This window comes from Trachypithecus francoisi, unplaced genomic scaffold (assembly GCF_009764315.1).
Source record: "Trachypithecus francoisi isolate TF-2019V2 unplaced genomic scaffold, Tfra_2.0 Lachesis_group8, whole genome shotgun sequence".
In the NCBI taxonomy this organism is placed as follows: Eukaryota; Metazoa; Chordata; class Mammalia; order Primates; family Cercopithecidae; genus Trachypithecus; species Trachypithecus francoisi.
Window position 1 is genome coordinate 54,615,266 of NW_022681473.1, and position 16,435 is coordinate 54,631,700.

Consider the following 16,435-nt stretch of genomic DNA (forward strand, 5'->3'; position numbering starts at 1 on the left):
TGGCAATGAAATCTCCATAACTATGCTATCTTGGGGGTGATATTAAAGTCATCTGTGTTCCTTCTGCACCCTGGTAGGAGCAAGAATCAGGGAGCCTGGGGCTGAGTGGCTCAGTTGTGTGCTGGCAATGTTTCACAGCCAGCTCTCTGGGGGAAAAGGCCCTGATATGTATGTAGCATTTGCCGATTTCCATGGTATAGATACTCCCCTATGACCAATGGCAAGCTACTAACTCCACCTCACTGATCATGGAACTGAGAAGAGATGGGCAGTAGCAAATCATTATAGAGTGTTTCCACCATGCAGAGACAATAGAAATAAATCTTCCTAAGAGCATAGATAATAGTAAACTGTAGTAAAATAATTAAAAAGCAGTTATTTTGAGTATCTCCTTTTTGTTTAATGTAAGTTCTTATAATTTATTTTTTAATAATGTCTGTGTTTAACCGCCAGTTCACAAAATTCTTCAAAATTACATTAGACTCTTATGAGCTGGAACAAGCAGGCTCCTGTGCACCACTAAAGAGATTCCTCCAAAGTACAAGTTAGAAGGTCCCAGAAATCCACCTACTTCTCAGGCTCAGTGACTCTCTAAAGTCACCCATGTGGGGAGACAGAGCCAAGCCTAGGGCCTAGGAGACAGTTCCTGATCCTCCATGTCTTCCTGGAGACCCCTCGGTGCCCTGCCCTTTATGGGATCTCACAGACCCGGGAATGCCGTGTGGTCCTTGACCCCAGGATGATGACTCATGTCACTCTGGAGTGAGTGACTCAGGGAAGAGGCTGCTGAGCAGCCTGGAACAAACAGAACTGGGCAAGATTTATATCTGCTAGGCACTAAATGGGAGGCTCAGATACTTTGCTGCTATTCTCGGTACCTTTGAACTGCCTCCGATTGAGCAATTGCACATATTTTGAAGAAGAAAAAATTTTTTCAAGTGGACCTGTTTTTAAAAAAAGAATTCCTGAAGTGAACAAGCCGGAAAGGAAACCTGGGGAGATGTTTGGGCTTATTTCCTGTCATTGGTCTGAGCAAGTACTGGCTCCTTCCCAGGGCACCCCTAGCCAGCAAAGCCTATATGAGATCCACAGGAGTGGAGAGCAGGGCTGGAGAATATCGGGCGCTGAGAAGGTTTCCCACAGAGGTGCAAACCCCAGGAGTGTTGGGGTGCACGACTTTGTTTAGGGACACAGTCATGGGGGTAGTGCCTTCCACTTCCTCATCCTCCCTTTTCTGATGCCACCGAGGCTTTCTCCCTGCATCTCTGCCCTTCACCATTCCTGCTCCCCCACAATTCCCTTCAATCTAGATCCACTTTTAAGAGAGAATCCTGGGGCTTCTACCACACACTGGGGGTGGCTCTACCCCATTCGGTCACTCACTTACCCACTTGTTCAGCACAGCACAAATGCCTACGTGGCCAGACACTGTGGCTGACCCTCTTCCAGGAGGGAGTCCACGCTAGGCCTCATGTCTCACCTGTGGAATGAAAACCTCTGTTTTCGGGGAGTCATCATGAGTACAGGGATAGTGGAAAGAACTGTGGCTTTGAAACCAGACCAACCTGGGACTGAGCATAGCACAGATCTGGGGCAACCACAGCACAGACCTGGGACTGAGCACAGCACAGACCTGGGGCAACGACAGCACAGACCTGGGGCAACCACAGCACAGACCTGGGACTGAGCACAGCATAGACCTGGGGCAACCACAGCACAGACCTGGGACTGAGCACAGCACAGACCTGGGGCAACCACAGCACAGACCTGGGACTGAGCACAGCACAGACCTGGGGCAATGACAGCACAGACTTGGGACTGAGCACAGCACAGACCTGGTACTGGATACAGCACAGACATGGGGGAACCACAGCACAGACATGGGGCAAGCACAGCACAGACCTGGGACTGAGCACAGTGTGGACCTGGGACTGAGCACAGCACAGACCTGGGACAACCACAGCACAGACCTGGGACTGAGCACAGCACAGACCTGGGGCAAGCGCAGCACAGACCTGGAACTGAGCACAGCACAGACCTGGGACAGGGTACAGCACAGACATGGGGTAACCACAGCACAGACCTAGGACTGACAAGAGCATGGACCGGGAACTGAGCACAGCATGGACCTGGGACTGAGCACAGCACAGACCTGGGACAACCACAGCACAGACCTGGGACTGAGCACAGCACAGACCTGGGACTGTCCACAGCAAAGACCAGGACTGAGTCTCTTTTACTTGCAGGAGACAAATCTGGGAGCTCTGAGCCAACCAGGATGAACACCAGAGTTTCTCTGAGCCTTGGCTTGGTTTTGTTGATGCCATGCTTAGATAACTCAGTTGTCCTGTTTGGAGAATGGCAAGGGCGCTGAGTGTACTCTGTGTGCCAGCACCTTGCATGTATTTCCTGATTTAATCCTTACAACAACCCTAAAAGGTAGGTGCTGTTACCTCCATTTTCAAATGAGGAAACTGAGGCCAGGGGAGATTTATCCAGCAAGGGAGAGGCAGAGAAAGGATTAGAACAGAATCTGCAAAGCAACAAAGCCCCGTGAGCAGGCCAAGGTTAGGAAGCAGGATGGGGCTTTCCCAAGGCGGGCTCCCCCTCCGGCTCACGTGTGGAGGTGCAGAACCGAGTTCTGCAGTTGGTCAGGCCCAGAGGACCCCCAGAGGCACCTCTCAGCATTTTCAGCAGATCTCCTGTGGGGACCATCCTCTCTCCTGCGAGAGTGACCATGAGAGTAAGGACAATGACGAGCCACTGCCGAAGGACACCTGCTTTCACAGCACAGACACAATGGCTTACCCTTTACTATGAGCAAAACCGTCAAAATGAAAAGTCAGAAAGCTGCCGCAAGCAGCCGGGCTGGGGCGTGGGGGCTCTGGGGCCTCCTCTGACTCTGCCCCTCACCCGTGGGTGTGGCCTTGGTCACGTGCCTGCCCCTCTCTGGGCCTCGGTTCCCCATTGGTAAAAATGGGCGCATGGGTAAGACTGGTGGGCTCCCAGTGGCCCCTCCGTCACCCTCTGGATTTGTAGAAGGGCTAAGAGAGCTCCATGTGCAGTCACCCCAAACAATTCCCCCCATCAGTTGTTCATCTAGAGATCGACCCGTGGTATTAATAGCAACCTAATCTCTTTCACATTCTTTGTGCTGCTAAAATGAAAGCAAAAATTCAAAGCTGGAAGAACAAAAAAACTCCCTTCTGAGAATACTGAGTCACTCCAGAAAGGTCAGCGGAGGCTAGGTTAACCCATTGTTTCCCGAAAAGGCTTCTTAGCTCTTCCCTCAATGCTCAAAGATTCACAGAGAGAATCTGAGAGCCGCTCAGCTTACAGGCCATGCTCCTGAGATATTGTGGTTTCAGAGAGGAGTTTGGTCTCTTCTAGGCAGGTCACAAGGCTCTGGGAAAGGCATCTTTGGGGCCATGATGAGAGACTGCTGCTGCCTGCTGAGAATAGTGTTGGCCCTGCAAGAAAGGGGAGCATCAGACCCAGATTCGGTGAATTCCCAGCACTGCCATTCACGAGTGATGACATTGGGCAAGTCTCTGGGCCTCTGTTTCCTCATCTATAACATGGGTCTAATTTTAATGTTAATAATAATAATACTTACTCTCCCCATCTCACAGGGTTGCTGAAGGCACTGAAGGAGATAGTCTCTGTGAATTCTGTTCCTGAACCCTGCATCCTGATGATGGCTCTGTACTTTCTAGGATACTGTAAGGCCTTTGAAGCCTACAAGGCAGGGTTGACCTCCCCTTCCTCCACCTGCTGCTATCACCTTCCAGAGGACATGCAGGCTCAACTGTAGGCCACTCTTTAGCCCTCATAAGACCCTGGCCCGACAACCGAAGCGTAGGTCCTGTTTCCTCCCCTCTGCCTCCCACCATCTTTAGCCTCACTGGGAGTACTCACTCCAGCCCTCCCCTGGGAGGCAGGCTTTTCTGCCACACTCAAGCAGAACTCCTGGTGAAGAAGCCAGAGTGGAAGAGAGGAAAGATGATGGGCCTAGGAGTCAGACTAGCCTGGATTATAACCCTTCACCAGCTACTTACTAGCTGTGTGATCTTGAGCAATTTGCGAAACCTCTTGGAGCCCTAGATCCTTAATATATTAAATGGAAATAATAAAACCTATCTCATGGGGGTTAAAGAAAACAGCACTTGAAATACATCTAGCGTAGTGTCTGATGTTCACTAGCCTACTTAGAAATAACTGAAGAATGCAAGCATGAACAAAAGCATATTAGTTTGTTTTCTTTCATGAGCAGGGGCAGATAAAATATTTAAATATGATTTAGGAACTTCTAGCCTCTTCAGTTGCACAAATGATTGGATAGTTATCCCAGCAGAGTCTCTTGGAAAATTTGCACCAGATACAAAGGGTAGCTGAACCAGTCAAGTTGTTTCCGTCTCTGCACCTCGGTTTCCAGGCCTGTAAAATGGGCCAGGTTCTACTTAGGCACTAGCTGGGGACAGAATGAGTAGAGTTGTAAGAGCTGATTAGCTCTTGGCACTGGCCCACCTAACCCTTTCTTAACCAGACCACAGAGGCAGCAAGAAGGGCCCTGAACATGGGTTAAAGAAGGAACAGCTTGGAGACCAAACATTGCTAAATATTTTTTCCTTTTATGGGCTGGTGCTCTAGATCACCACTTCCTGGAGATTATATTCTAAACTTTGCTGTGATGGATGTGAGGTCCGTGTGCCCACAAGCTCCAGCAGAACCCAGATGTCACCCTGGGGGAGGGACTCTGCTTTTACCTTGCTATTTTAAGCAGTGAGTTTATAATAATGGATGGGAGAGACAGCAAACAGGGCAGGAGCAGCGTGGGAATGGCCCTGGCAGGCAGGGCCGCTGGGGCTCCCCCTGAGGAGCCTGGGGTTCCATCTTGTCAAGAGTGGGGCCTCAGCCAGCATCCACTCTACTTTTATGTTGTGGCAGCTGACATCTGACTTCATTTATTCGTTCTATTTTGCTTTCTGTCACAGAGACAGACTTAAGCTCTTTTTGGAAGAAAGGGAGGTGGAGGAAAGAAAGTGGAGGGTTAGAAAATGAGCTCCGTCTCATGAGACTTCAGACCATCATCCCAGAATCCTGGGATGGAATTGTCAGGTCTTTCAGTTTGTTGTAGCTAAAAAGAGTCCAGGATTTTGGGGACTCTCAGAGTTAGAAAAGGCCCCTGAAGTGGTTAGGAATCCTGTGACCCTTGTCCCAGCCTTTACCAGAACCCTCCAAGGAATGGGGAGCTCACTACCTTAAAGAACAGCCTGTTTCATCCTCAGGTGGTTCCAACCACTAGAAGGTTGTCCCTTGCTGTCATCTGACCTTTCAGTCATTAGTTATGATGTCTATCCTTTGGGGACAGTAGAACCACATGAATGCTTGCCAAACATCTGAGAAGAGATTTTTATTTCTCCCTGCACTTCCTTTTCTCCAGGCTAAAGTTCTCTAGTTCTTTAAACACAAATTCTTGTTCTGCTAGCTTCTGCTTCCCGTTTTCAAAACATGTCCCAATTTGTCTAAATCCTTCTTAACAGGCAGAGCACAATATACTTTGTGTAGATTAAGACAAAAGAAAAGTGGAATAGTCACCTCCCATGTTTTAGAAACCGTACACCTGTTAAGACAGCCTGGACCTGTACATATATCACACATAACTTAAAAAGGTTTCCTAGGAGATGTAGCCAACTTCCTTTAGTAGAATCAGGGTTTGTAGCTACTCTTTTGCTACCCTCAACCCCTGTTACCAAATACTTTACCCAGCACCACTGATGCCACTGCTGCTGAAATCCAAGTAAAGATGATAGAAATTAATCACAGAGCTTACCTTTGGGTGAACCTGATGCTCAGTTTATTCATATAGTAAGAATTTGGCATGGAAGACACAGACAGCATGCCCTGGCCCCATAGTTCTCATTCCCAAGAGCCAGGTGAAGTCTGTCCAGTATGGCTTCTCCCCATCCTGTCTTATCTTCCCCACTAGACACCCAGCTAATCTGCTCCAAGAAATTCCACTCAGCATTTGTGTTCACGGTTCAGCTCAAACATCATTTCTAATGTGAAATATTTGCTGAAATCATGTCCCACCATTCCAGTTTCCATAGTTAGGCAACCCTTTTCTGGGGTCCTGCAACTTCTCACTTTCAAAATATTTACCCCATTATACTGTTCTCCAGTGTCTCCTACCACTGGACTCTGTTCCTTGAGAGCCAAGATTATCATCTTTGTGTCACCAGCCCCTGGCACAGGCCTGGTAGAGTAGGTGTAAAGTGTTGGCAGTGAAAGAATGAATGACTCTATGGATGCTCTACTTGAGGTTTCTTGAGGTGACCAGTCGGGGTTACCCTAACTGTTCCAGAGCTGAGTGGGCTAACTTGTTCATTGCAGAGAAAGACAGCAGTCAAGATGGTGGTCACCTTGACCAATCCTGGGACTCAAAGTCCCCAGTTCTTTAAACATAAATCGACAATCATTCTTTGCTGAATCTTTTGGGTACCTAGGATGAATCTGACACCTTGCGTATCTCAAGGAGCCCAGTCCAGGAGTCTAGAGGTATGTGTGTTGGCTGGTGGGGAGTGGGGGGTCTGTCAGAGCTGGGCTGATGGCAGCTCAGGCCTGTTCTGCAGCAGTCTGGCTCTAGGGCCTTTCCGAGCCCTTTCTGAAGGACAGGAAGAACACCAAGTATTATGGGAGGTTCAGAGCTTTCTGGCTCTTCCTCCTACAGCCTCCAGCAGTCAGCAGTACCTCCCAGAGGACCTGGAACATAGTTGGTGCTCAGTAAATGACAGTGTCCTTCATCTCCACGCCCACCCACCATGTGTTCCATCAGCCAAAGTTCACCTGCCTCTGTTATCTGCATGGTGGTCTTAACCTACTGTCCAGTGGAGCAGCTCCTTCTGGGAATCTCTAAAAGTTGCAGAACCAGGCCAGTTGTTAGTTCTATAGATCCCTGAAGGTATTGCCCACCCCACTAAGAGAAGAAGAAGGGAGTTTAAGGATGGGGAGAGGCCAGGCAGAGCCCTTGGAGCTTGGGCCAAGCTTCCTGGGCTGCAGACCCCCGTGCAGGTGGCTTCTATGGGAACCTACTCTGACCCGAGTGTGTTTCATCCTTGGAGCATCCTGCTCAGGAGGCATTCTTATCTCTGTTTCGACAAGAAAAGCGGGACTCAGAGATGAAGCCAACTTTCCAAGGTCATATAGCCAGTGAGTGGCAGAGTGAGGACTCACACCCAGATATCTGGTTCCAAAGCCTGTATTCTTTCTACATTGCTATCCTGCCTTTCCCTATGGAAAACTGGCATTACTAGTCTCCTCTTCTAAGAGGAAGCAGAGGAGCTAGACCCATTGGCTCAGGTTTGTTGGCAGGATCATACTCCTAGGCATCTTGACAGACAAGAAGCATGAAAGAGTAGTGGAGTATGTTTTCAGTTACAAGTAACAAAAACCCAACACAAAGTGATTTCAACACCAAGAGGCTTAATTGTTCATGTAACTGGCTAGCCCAGAAAGTGTTCGGGCTTCAGGCACACTTTAATCAGGGTTCCAGTTCTGTTTCTCTGCAGGTGCCTTAGCTTTGCCCTCCTCTGTGTGTGCCATTTAGATTCTGTCTCGCTTTCCTCATGGAAGCAAAATGGTGTCCGTAGCACCAGGTCTCATATCTTCACACTCCACCACTCAGAGCAGGAGAAAACATCTGGTCCTAGAACACTACTGGAAGCTCATGGATGTAGGCTGGGTCCATTGTCTGTCCCTGAGCCAGTCACTGTAGGAGGTGGATGAGATTATGCTGATTGCAGTCCCAATCAGCATTGGGACCCCAGTGACCCCGGGCTGCTGCACCATGGGGAGGGGACAGCCTGGCTTCTGGGAGTCAATCTAAGGTTGCTGGGGGTGGGCACAGGGCACACGGAATTCACCCTGCCTGAGCCTCCAGGTTTTAGCAGGGCTGGTGTAGGCCCCGTGAGGGCCGAACTCAAATGAGAGAGAGTGTGCTGAGGGTAAGAAGAGCCTGAGGGCCAGTGTCAGGGAAGAAGTCAGGAAACAGCACCCCTTACTCCCCATCCACATGGCTGAGGAACACTGTGTGGTACAGCAGAAAGAGCCCCAGCCTCAAAATCAGGAAGATCTGGCTTCAAATTATTGGTTCTCTGTATGATTTGGGGCAAGTGACTTTCACTCTCTGTGGCAGTTCTCTCATTTGTAAAATGGAAATATTAATGCCTACATCAGAGGTCATCTTGAGGATTCAATTAAATCATGGTGATGCTCCTAGGACAGGGCCCGGCACCCAGTAGGTGCTCAGTAAGTGGTAAACAACTGCCAATCTGATCTCAATGGAGTATCTTCCTTTAGCTACAGCTTTGAGGAGTTTGAAGCACTTTTCTCCCTTCTGGGATAGCTGTGTTTACTGTAAAGACCAAATTAGATGCAAAATCTCTAAGGTCACCTCTGACTTTGTAAACAAAGCCAGAGAGCCGGAGGAAATGAAATTCCAAATGCCCTCGCCTAGCCTGGTTTGACCTCCGGTGTTGATGCAAACTCAAGCCGGCTCTCACTGTGGCTTGTGGCTCCGGGAAATGGAACCCAGCTTGGGACAGGGATGGGAATGGATTTGACTTGTCCTTTTGGCGTCTCCCCAGCCTGTGGAGCCCAGGCCTCTTGGAGCATCTTTGGGGCTGACACAGCGGAGGTTCCGGGCACACGTGGCCACTCCCAGCAGGAGGCTGCCATGCCCCACATTCCCGAGGACGAGGAGCCCCCCGGAGAGCCACAGGCAGCCCAGAGCCCTGCCGGCCAAGTAAGTGCCCCCTCTCTGCCCTCAGCTAGCCTGGCTGGGGGCCAAGCCAAGCACCCTGGGCTGAGGCCACAGCTCTTAGGCTGGCCAGAGGGTTTGCTGACAGCTCGTGTAGGTTGCAGTGGGTACCTGGAGAAGGTATGTGGCTTCCATACTGAGGAATCAATTACTCTGAGTTGATTTGAATTGACCGAGGCCGCAAATATTCTGGATATAGAACCAACCATCTAGGCTGTGTCTGACTGAGGCCTCAGAAGTCAAACCATAAACCATGCAGGCTCCCTCTGAAACTGGGGAAAGACTTAGATGAGAACCATTAGCACTGAGAACCTCTTATGTCAGGGGAGTGGGCATGAGAAAAGGCCACTTAAAGTGAATCCACTTGAAATGGAGATCAAAATTATATAGTAAATAGCAAAAAAGGTTTTCAGTGAAATTTTATAATAGAAAGGAAATGATGAAAGCAAGTTAATTTAAAGGGACATTGAGATTTTTATTGTACAAATGAGGCATTCAAAACAAGCTGTTTTTAGCTATACAGATTACGAAATATAGGTTATGTACTAATTTTCAGATTGAAGAAAGAATAAAATGTTGATTTTGGTGTGGGTATATTTATTTATTATACCAGCAAAATGATCTGTTCACATAGTAACACGCTCTTCACATTTTACTTTACAGCACCTAATTAAGAGACTCTGTCTGTTTAATATAATACTTAAGGGCTTCATCCATTTTCCTAAGGATCTCTTTCAATCCCTCAATATTCAAATTATTCCCTTTTGAAGAACCTATTTGAGCATCATCCTCATTGTATTTTCTTCACTTAATTGATAAGCTCTATCTGATCTCCTTGGTCAAAGACCTTGCATGTGAAATTCTCCATCACTGTTTTCTTTGACTTCATAAACTTTGCGGTTGATTTGCATTGAAATGGTATTGTCCTGTTATATCAAACAGTCGTCCAAACTGACTGAGCCAGTGGGATAGACACTTGTTAAGTGAGGGAAGAATCTGTAAGTGGAGCATTATTTTTACAAATGGGCAGATTCTTAGTGAATATTTTCATGTTATAATGGCATTTGTTTTCTGACACATTACGATTCTGGGAACTTAGATAGTAAATACTTACAAAAGAATGGCCCCTTGTAGCTCCATATCCCAAACTCATGGGATTAAGATGTTGCAGAACTTGGCAGCCTTAGGGGTGAGGGGATTTTCCTTCCCTTGAATGTCTAAGTGACAGTGGGCCAACCTCCTAGCCCTTCAGCCTCAGGCAGCCCAGCCCAGGGTTTTATCAAGTCCAGGCCCCCATTCTGGGAAATAGTGGGTCCTGCTGCTGGAGGGTGCCAAGTTCCAAAAGCTTGGGGATTAAGGAAAGGAGACAAGACACTCACAACTGTGTTCAAAGGCGACTGCTTCCAGACCCTCAGGCCGCGACTTTCTTGGCCTCTGTCTCCTTAGCACCCCCTATTTCCTCACCCTGGACTCCTCTGAAAATGGCCATCCCTGGCCCCTTCTACTTCACTAACAATGGTAGTGACCTTTAATCAGATTCTCAGGCAAAATCTAGCTCCTACATCCTGGGCAACTCCCCCAAACAGCTGCCCCAAGAATAAAAGCATTCCTAAAATATAAGATAATGAAAGACCAGCAAAGATGCACCTCTGCTGTCGGTGAAGACAGGCTTTTATATTGAGTTAAGTTCTTCCTGGTTACAAAGCTTTATAATTAAAAGTTCTTTCAAAGTATATCCTCAGGAAACACAAAACAGACAACATAAACACCTGTCACATAGACATTCAAGGGAAGGGCATCTCCCCACCCACAAGACTGCCAAGTTCTACAACATCTTGATCCCATGGGTTTGGGATATGGAGATCCAAAGGGCCATTCTTTTTAAAGTGTTTGTTATTTAAGTTCCCAGAGTTGTAATGTGTAAGAAAACAGGCCGGGCGCGGTGGCTCAAGCCTGTAATCCCAGCACTTTGGGAGGCCGAGACGGGCGGATCACGAGGTCAGGAGATCGAGACCATCCTGGCTAACACAGTGAAACCCCGTCTCTACTAAAAAAAATACAAAAAAAAAAAACTAGCCGGGCGAGGTGGCGGGCGCCTGTAGTCCCAGCTACTCGGGAGGCTGAGGCAGGAGAATGGTGTAAACCCGGGAGGCGGAGCTTGCAATGAGCTGAGATCCGGCCACTGCACTCCAGTTCCGGCGACAGAGCGAGACTCCGCCTCAAAAAAAAAAAAAAAAAAAAGAGAAAACAAATGTAATCATAACTTGAGAATATTCACTAAGAATCTACCCATTTGTAAAAATAATGTTCCCTCATGCATTCTTCCCTCATGGGTCCTTCTGCTGGGCCCCAATAATGCAGAAACTATCAGTACCTGCAAACATTCTCTCTATAGTCTTGATTTCCCATGAGCGCAGAGAGAATCATGGCACTTGAAGGGCCTTCAGAGACCATCTATTATTTAATAAGAGTCTGGTTCTGGCTCAGGGTCACAGGGAGACTGAACTTGTGGGGAACTGGAATTTAGAGCTCCCACTAGCCAATCAGGTATCCCTTACTCTCACCTTCGTGGCAGGCGGGCTCATGGAACCCTCTCCGCATTGTGGCAACCTCTAGAAATTCATCATGCCAACCTAATGGCGCTATACCTATGAGCGTTTTGAAACCATGATGGTTAGGAAGGCCAGTAGGAATTCAGGGGAGCCGGGAGCCAGGAGGCCCAGGTCCTATCAGGGAGGACACGTAGCACAGGATTTAAGAATATAAACTGTGCAGTCATACCAAGCTGGGCTTGAATCCTACCTAGCTCCTCTACATTCTGGTCAACAGACCTTGTCTTGGCCAAGAAACTTTGAGACCAAGTCTGTCAACTTTGCCGTGCTGCTGGTTTCTTATGTGTTACCCAGTACAAGGGTTAGTTGCTGCCTCCTGGACTCTGCCTGTTCAGCCCAGCCCTCAAGTGCCTTCTATAGTCTGAGGGACTATGAAGCTGAGGCAGTTTAGACTCCCCAACCAAAGTCCACATCAAACTCAACTTTCTTTTGCCCTCTTCCCTTACTGCCTTGCCCTGGGCATTTCAAAGCTTTTCAGAAGGCAACCAGGCATGGTGGGTAAAGTGCTTCTCCCACTATTGCACCCACCAGACAACCCACATTGGGTTTCGCAGGTAGTCACAGCCTCGGGAGGGTCAGGCCTCAGGAGCTGGCCTGGAGCCTTCAGGGGGTTGAAACCTGACTCCCTGGGAGCATCTGAGGCCAGGCAGCCAAGGAAGCGGGGTTGGCCAGGATGACTCAGCTGGAAGTCCCAATCCTGCCTGAATTCCCAGTCTGTGAAGCAGGCAAAGAACAGAGCATCCCTCTAAGTTTACAGCTCCCCGGGGTCCAGCCCTAGTTGTGATTCCTCAGGTCCCAGCCGCTATTTCCCGTCACTGGCATGAGCACTAGCCGAGGCCTTCTCACACACAAACACAAAATCTGTAGGACTAGATCCTGTTTCTCTTTCTGCACGCACGCACACATACACACACACAGACACATGCGCAGATACACACGCATGCACAGACAGACATACCCTTCAGGTCCTTAATCAGAAGCTGCAATCAAATACCACACAAAAAAAGCCCCACAACAATGTACTCCGCAAGGCTATGTCCTGAGTGGGGTTTTCTGCACTGGCCCTTGAACAGGGAGAGACTCAAAGGGAAGAGTTTGTAGCCAAGGGGTTCTAGCAGGAATAGACGCTGTCAGGACACAAGCGTGGGACCTTGGGGGACCACAGAATGACAGACTGCCAGTGCTAGAAGAATCCCAGGTCACATCTAAGCTCTGCCCAAGGCAGGCAAAGCTCTCTATAATGTGAACCCCACTCAGTCACCCTGGGAATTTTTTGAACACCAGATTCCTCAGCCATCCAAGACCTACTGAATTGGAATCTCTTGAGGTAGGTCTCAGGGATCTGTAGGAATATATCTTTTTATTTTTGAGATGGAGTCTTGCTCTGTCACCCAGGCTGGAGTGCAGTGGTGTGATCTCGGCTCACTGCAACCTCCGTCTCCCAGGTTCAAATGATTCTCATGCCTCAGCCTCCCGAGTAACCAGGACTACAGGCCTGCACCACTATGCCTGGCTAATTTTTGTGTTTTTAGTAGAGATGGGGTTTCGCCATGTTGGCCAGGCTGGTCTCGAACTCCTGGCCTAAAGTGATCTGCCCACCTCGGCCTCCCAAAGTGCTGGGATTACAGGCGTGTACCACTGGGCCTGGTGTAGGAATCTGTAGGAATATTTCTATAATGAAAAGCTCACCACCTCCCAAGGAAGCCTGTGCACTGGTTGGCCAGCTCTGTCCTGGTCAAGCTGGAATCTGCCTCCCTCAAGACTCTCCCTTGGTTCTGCCCTCCATACAACCTATAGTGGGGTGAAATCCTACAGATGCAGGAAGGCAGTTCTGAGTCTTCCCAGAGTCTCTTTTTCTCTAGTTTCTTCAGTCTTTGCTCCCATGACAGTGTTCAAAGCCTTCCTAACCTCCGCTCAGGACACATACCAGCCCATCTCCCCCTCACTGTAGGGTCCCAGACCTGGCCCCAGGCCCCAGATGCAATCTTACCTAGGCCTGGATGATTTCCTGGACTGTGACCAGCAGCCACAGTAGGAAGCTGACTCACCCGAACAGTGCAGCATCCTCAGAAGTGCTTGTAAACCTGAGGGTACAAAGAGGCTAACGTTAACTGAAAAAGCCCAGTTTTCATTGGCTCTCGCTTCCACCTGAACAACTCCCATCCTCCTCCAAAGGGTTTTAGAAGCCCCCAGAGGCAGGTCAGTGTGAACTCATAAGCAGACTTCACCTCTTCATATCACCAGTTCTAGCACCCCAGCTACCACCTCCCCCTGCTCCTCTACCTCCATTGCACACAAAGCCACTTAATAATAATAGCTAACCCTGTGCCAGGTACTTGTCTACCGTATTAACTCATTTAACCTATAATTAGCCTTATGGTAGGTATCATCATTCCCATTATATAGCTGAGGAAACTGAGGCACAGAGAAATTAACTACCTTCCTCCAAGGTCACACGGCTCATAAGTGGCAGGCCCAGGATCTGGGCCCGGGCAGCCTGACCCCAGAGCCCATGCTTAGTCCATACCCTGCACTGAGCACTGTTACTGCCCCTGGGTCCTCTGTGAGAGCTCTGGGGCCTGGGCCAACAGTACGTTGTCCTGTGTTCCCAAAGCCACTCACCTCAGAGGGTCCAACTTCAGAGCTCGCTGTCAGGGGAATGCCAAAGCACCACCAAACCCCTTCTGCCTGCCAGCCCCTTGGGAGCACAAGCTCGTGGGGCCAGCAACCAAAGCTGCATGTCACACGCCTGTCTATGCCCCTTCCCCATTCTCCTTCAGCCAGGTAATCAAACAGCCCAACTTTAACCGGAGTGGGCTGTCTGATTGCTTGGCTGAAGAATCAGGAAGGGGCATGGACACATTGAGGAAGGGGAAGGGCACGTCGACTCCTAGAAACACAGTCCACCATGCTATTGCCTGGTTTAGGCCACATACATGAGACACTCTGGGTCTCCCCGAGCATCTACATTGTGTTTAATTTGTTGATGCTCTAGGCAGACATGGATGCTCAGCCCTGTTATGCAGTAGCTCTTGTGACTTGAGGTCACTGCAGCACTCCAGTGATGAGTGGCATCCACGCCTCTCCCCTCCCCTAACTTTAAAGTAACGAGATGAGGTTGGAGTGTGCTCCGGAGAAGCAGTCCTGTTTGTGTGGCCCTGATAGGAAGGGATCTGCCTGTGGAGCACCTAGAACCTCTGGCCATGGAGCTGCTAGCCTTCCTCCTCTTTTGGCTCAGAAATGGGGACTGACATAAGTGCCACCATAAGAAATCTGGGGTTGGGTAGATAATTGGCTGGCTAGATGATTAAATGACTGCATTAAAGGGCAGAAGACATGGAGGGAGGACTAACGTTAGGAAGGGAGGGAGGAAGGGAGGATAGTAGATATCCTCTCCTTGGAATAAAGTTACTCTCATTGGAATAAAGCTAACACATATTGTGTGCTCTTCCACACTCCCAAAGTCTGTTGGCATGAGAGTAAAAACAGTGAGCAAGGTTGTAGGAGGCCTTTCCTGGCTTACACCCTCTGTCAGTGGGCTGGGCTCAGCGTCAACCCATCTGTCCTTTTAGAAGAGGAGGATGACCAAGCAGCCGGGAGTTCCAGAAGGTACAGGAAAGGCTCATAGGAATGTGAGGTAGAAGCAGCATGGCAGAGCAGGAAGAACTTAGGCTTCACATCCTTGACTGCTACCTTGGATAAGTGATTCACCTTGCCCCCGTTTCCTCATCTAGAAACTAAGAGTTATAGGAATAGCCACTAACAACAGCTAACCTTTATGGAGAACTCACTATGTGCCAGGCACCATATTAGGCTTGTTTTATATGTTACATTATCTCACCTAATTCTGACAATACTCCTGGGAATACTATTAGTATTCCCACTAACAGATAAAGAATTTAAACACAGAAGAGTAATATGCAGTGGGTCACATAGCTAAGGAAGTGACTGAGGCTAAATTCAAACCCAGTCAGCTTGACTTTAATTACCAGAACAGTATATATAAAGTGGTGAGCAAAGTACTTAGCTCACAAGAGGTGCTCAGTCCCGATAGCACAAAATGGTTTGCAAAATTTCCACATGTGTCATTGAAAGTGCAAAACCACTGTGAGGTAGACAGAGCAGAGAGAGTCACCCCCATGAAAGCGTGAATTTAGAGAAGTTAGGTATCTCATCCAGATGAAGGGAAAGAAACTAGCACACAGGTTCATAGTGTTTTCTAGGCATTTAACCTTCAGAACACACTCCTACGTGGTAGTGATGACTATGTACATTTCACAGATCAGGATACTAAGGCTTGGAAAGGTTAAGCCAGTTGTTGAAAATCACATAGTAAGGAAATAGCAAGGCCTGATTCTACTGTCTCATGGTTGTAAGCTGAGGAAATAGGCTATAATTAATTGTTTTCTTATTTCTATTCCAAAAATACCCCATTATATGCAATAGAGCTTGAGCACAGAGGCAAGGGATGACTACTCACTTACACATGGTAGGCACTCAATAAATATGGAATTGAGGAAATGAAGTACATTTACTCAGTCAATGTTTATTGAATTTTGCTCAATAAATGTTTATTGAGCATTAACTAACTAAGGTCCTGCTCTCAGGAAGCTCACTTCCTGGTAGATTTACTACTACCAAATGCCAGTTCTGTCGGATCCAATTTGCTCTTGTGTTCTCCCACGGCCTTCTCCCATCAGGACCTGGAGAAGCCTTGTTCTGTGCTGTCTATGGGAATATCTCGAGTTTAGCCATATACTTTACTGCTGAAGGCAGATTGCCAACTTCTCTATCCATTTGACTCCTTTTGGCTGTTCAAGCCCTGTCCTCACTGGCCAACAGAGAGGTTCTGCCTATACCTCCCTGGAAACTCGTTGGGAACCGTGTGCTCCCCCACTGAAGAAAAGGCATATGACCCAAAGGACCAATTATCTGTCAGGAATGAGATGAAGAGGAAACAGACAAAGCATGTAAAACACCTGGAACCTGGTAAGGACTGTGTAGA

At 48.4% G+C, this 16,435-nt stretch overlaps 1 protein-coding gene across 14 annotated transcripts in view; it reads left to right on the top strand.

The window, feature by feature from the left end:
• IRAG1 (inositol 1,4,5-triphosphate receptor associated 1) overlaps positions 1-16,435 on the top strand; it is a 124,285-nt gene that overhangs the window by 33,091 nt on the left and 74,759 nt on the right. For 6 of the 14 annotated variants that reach the window (XM_033206530.1, XM_033206533.1, XM_033206534.1 and 3 more), the window contains exon 2: positions 8,646-8,803. The exons of 3 other annotated variants lie outside the window; for them this stretch is intronic. In XM_033206530.1, the coding sequence (XP_033062421.1) occupies positions 8,646-8,803 (158 nt within the window). Of the gene's footprint in view, positions 1-2,333; positions 2,345-6,471; positions 6,559-8,590; positions 8,804-15,592; positions 15,597-16,435 lie in introns of those variants that run through there. 5 more of the 14 variants (XM_033206528.1, XM_033206535.1, XM_033206529.1 and 2 more) reach the window with 3 other exon arrangements.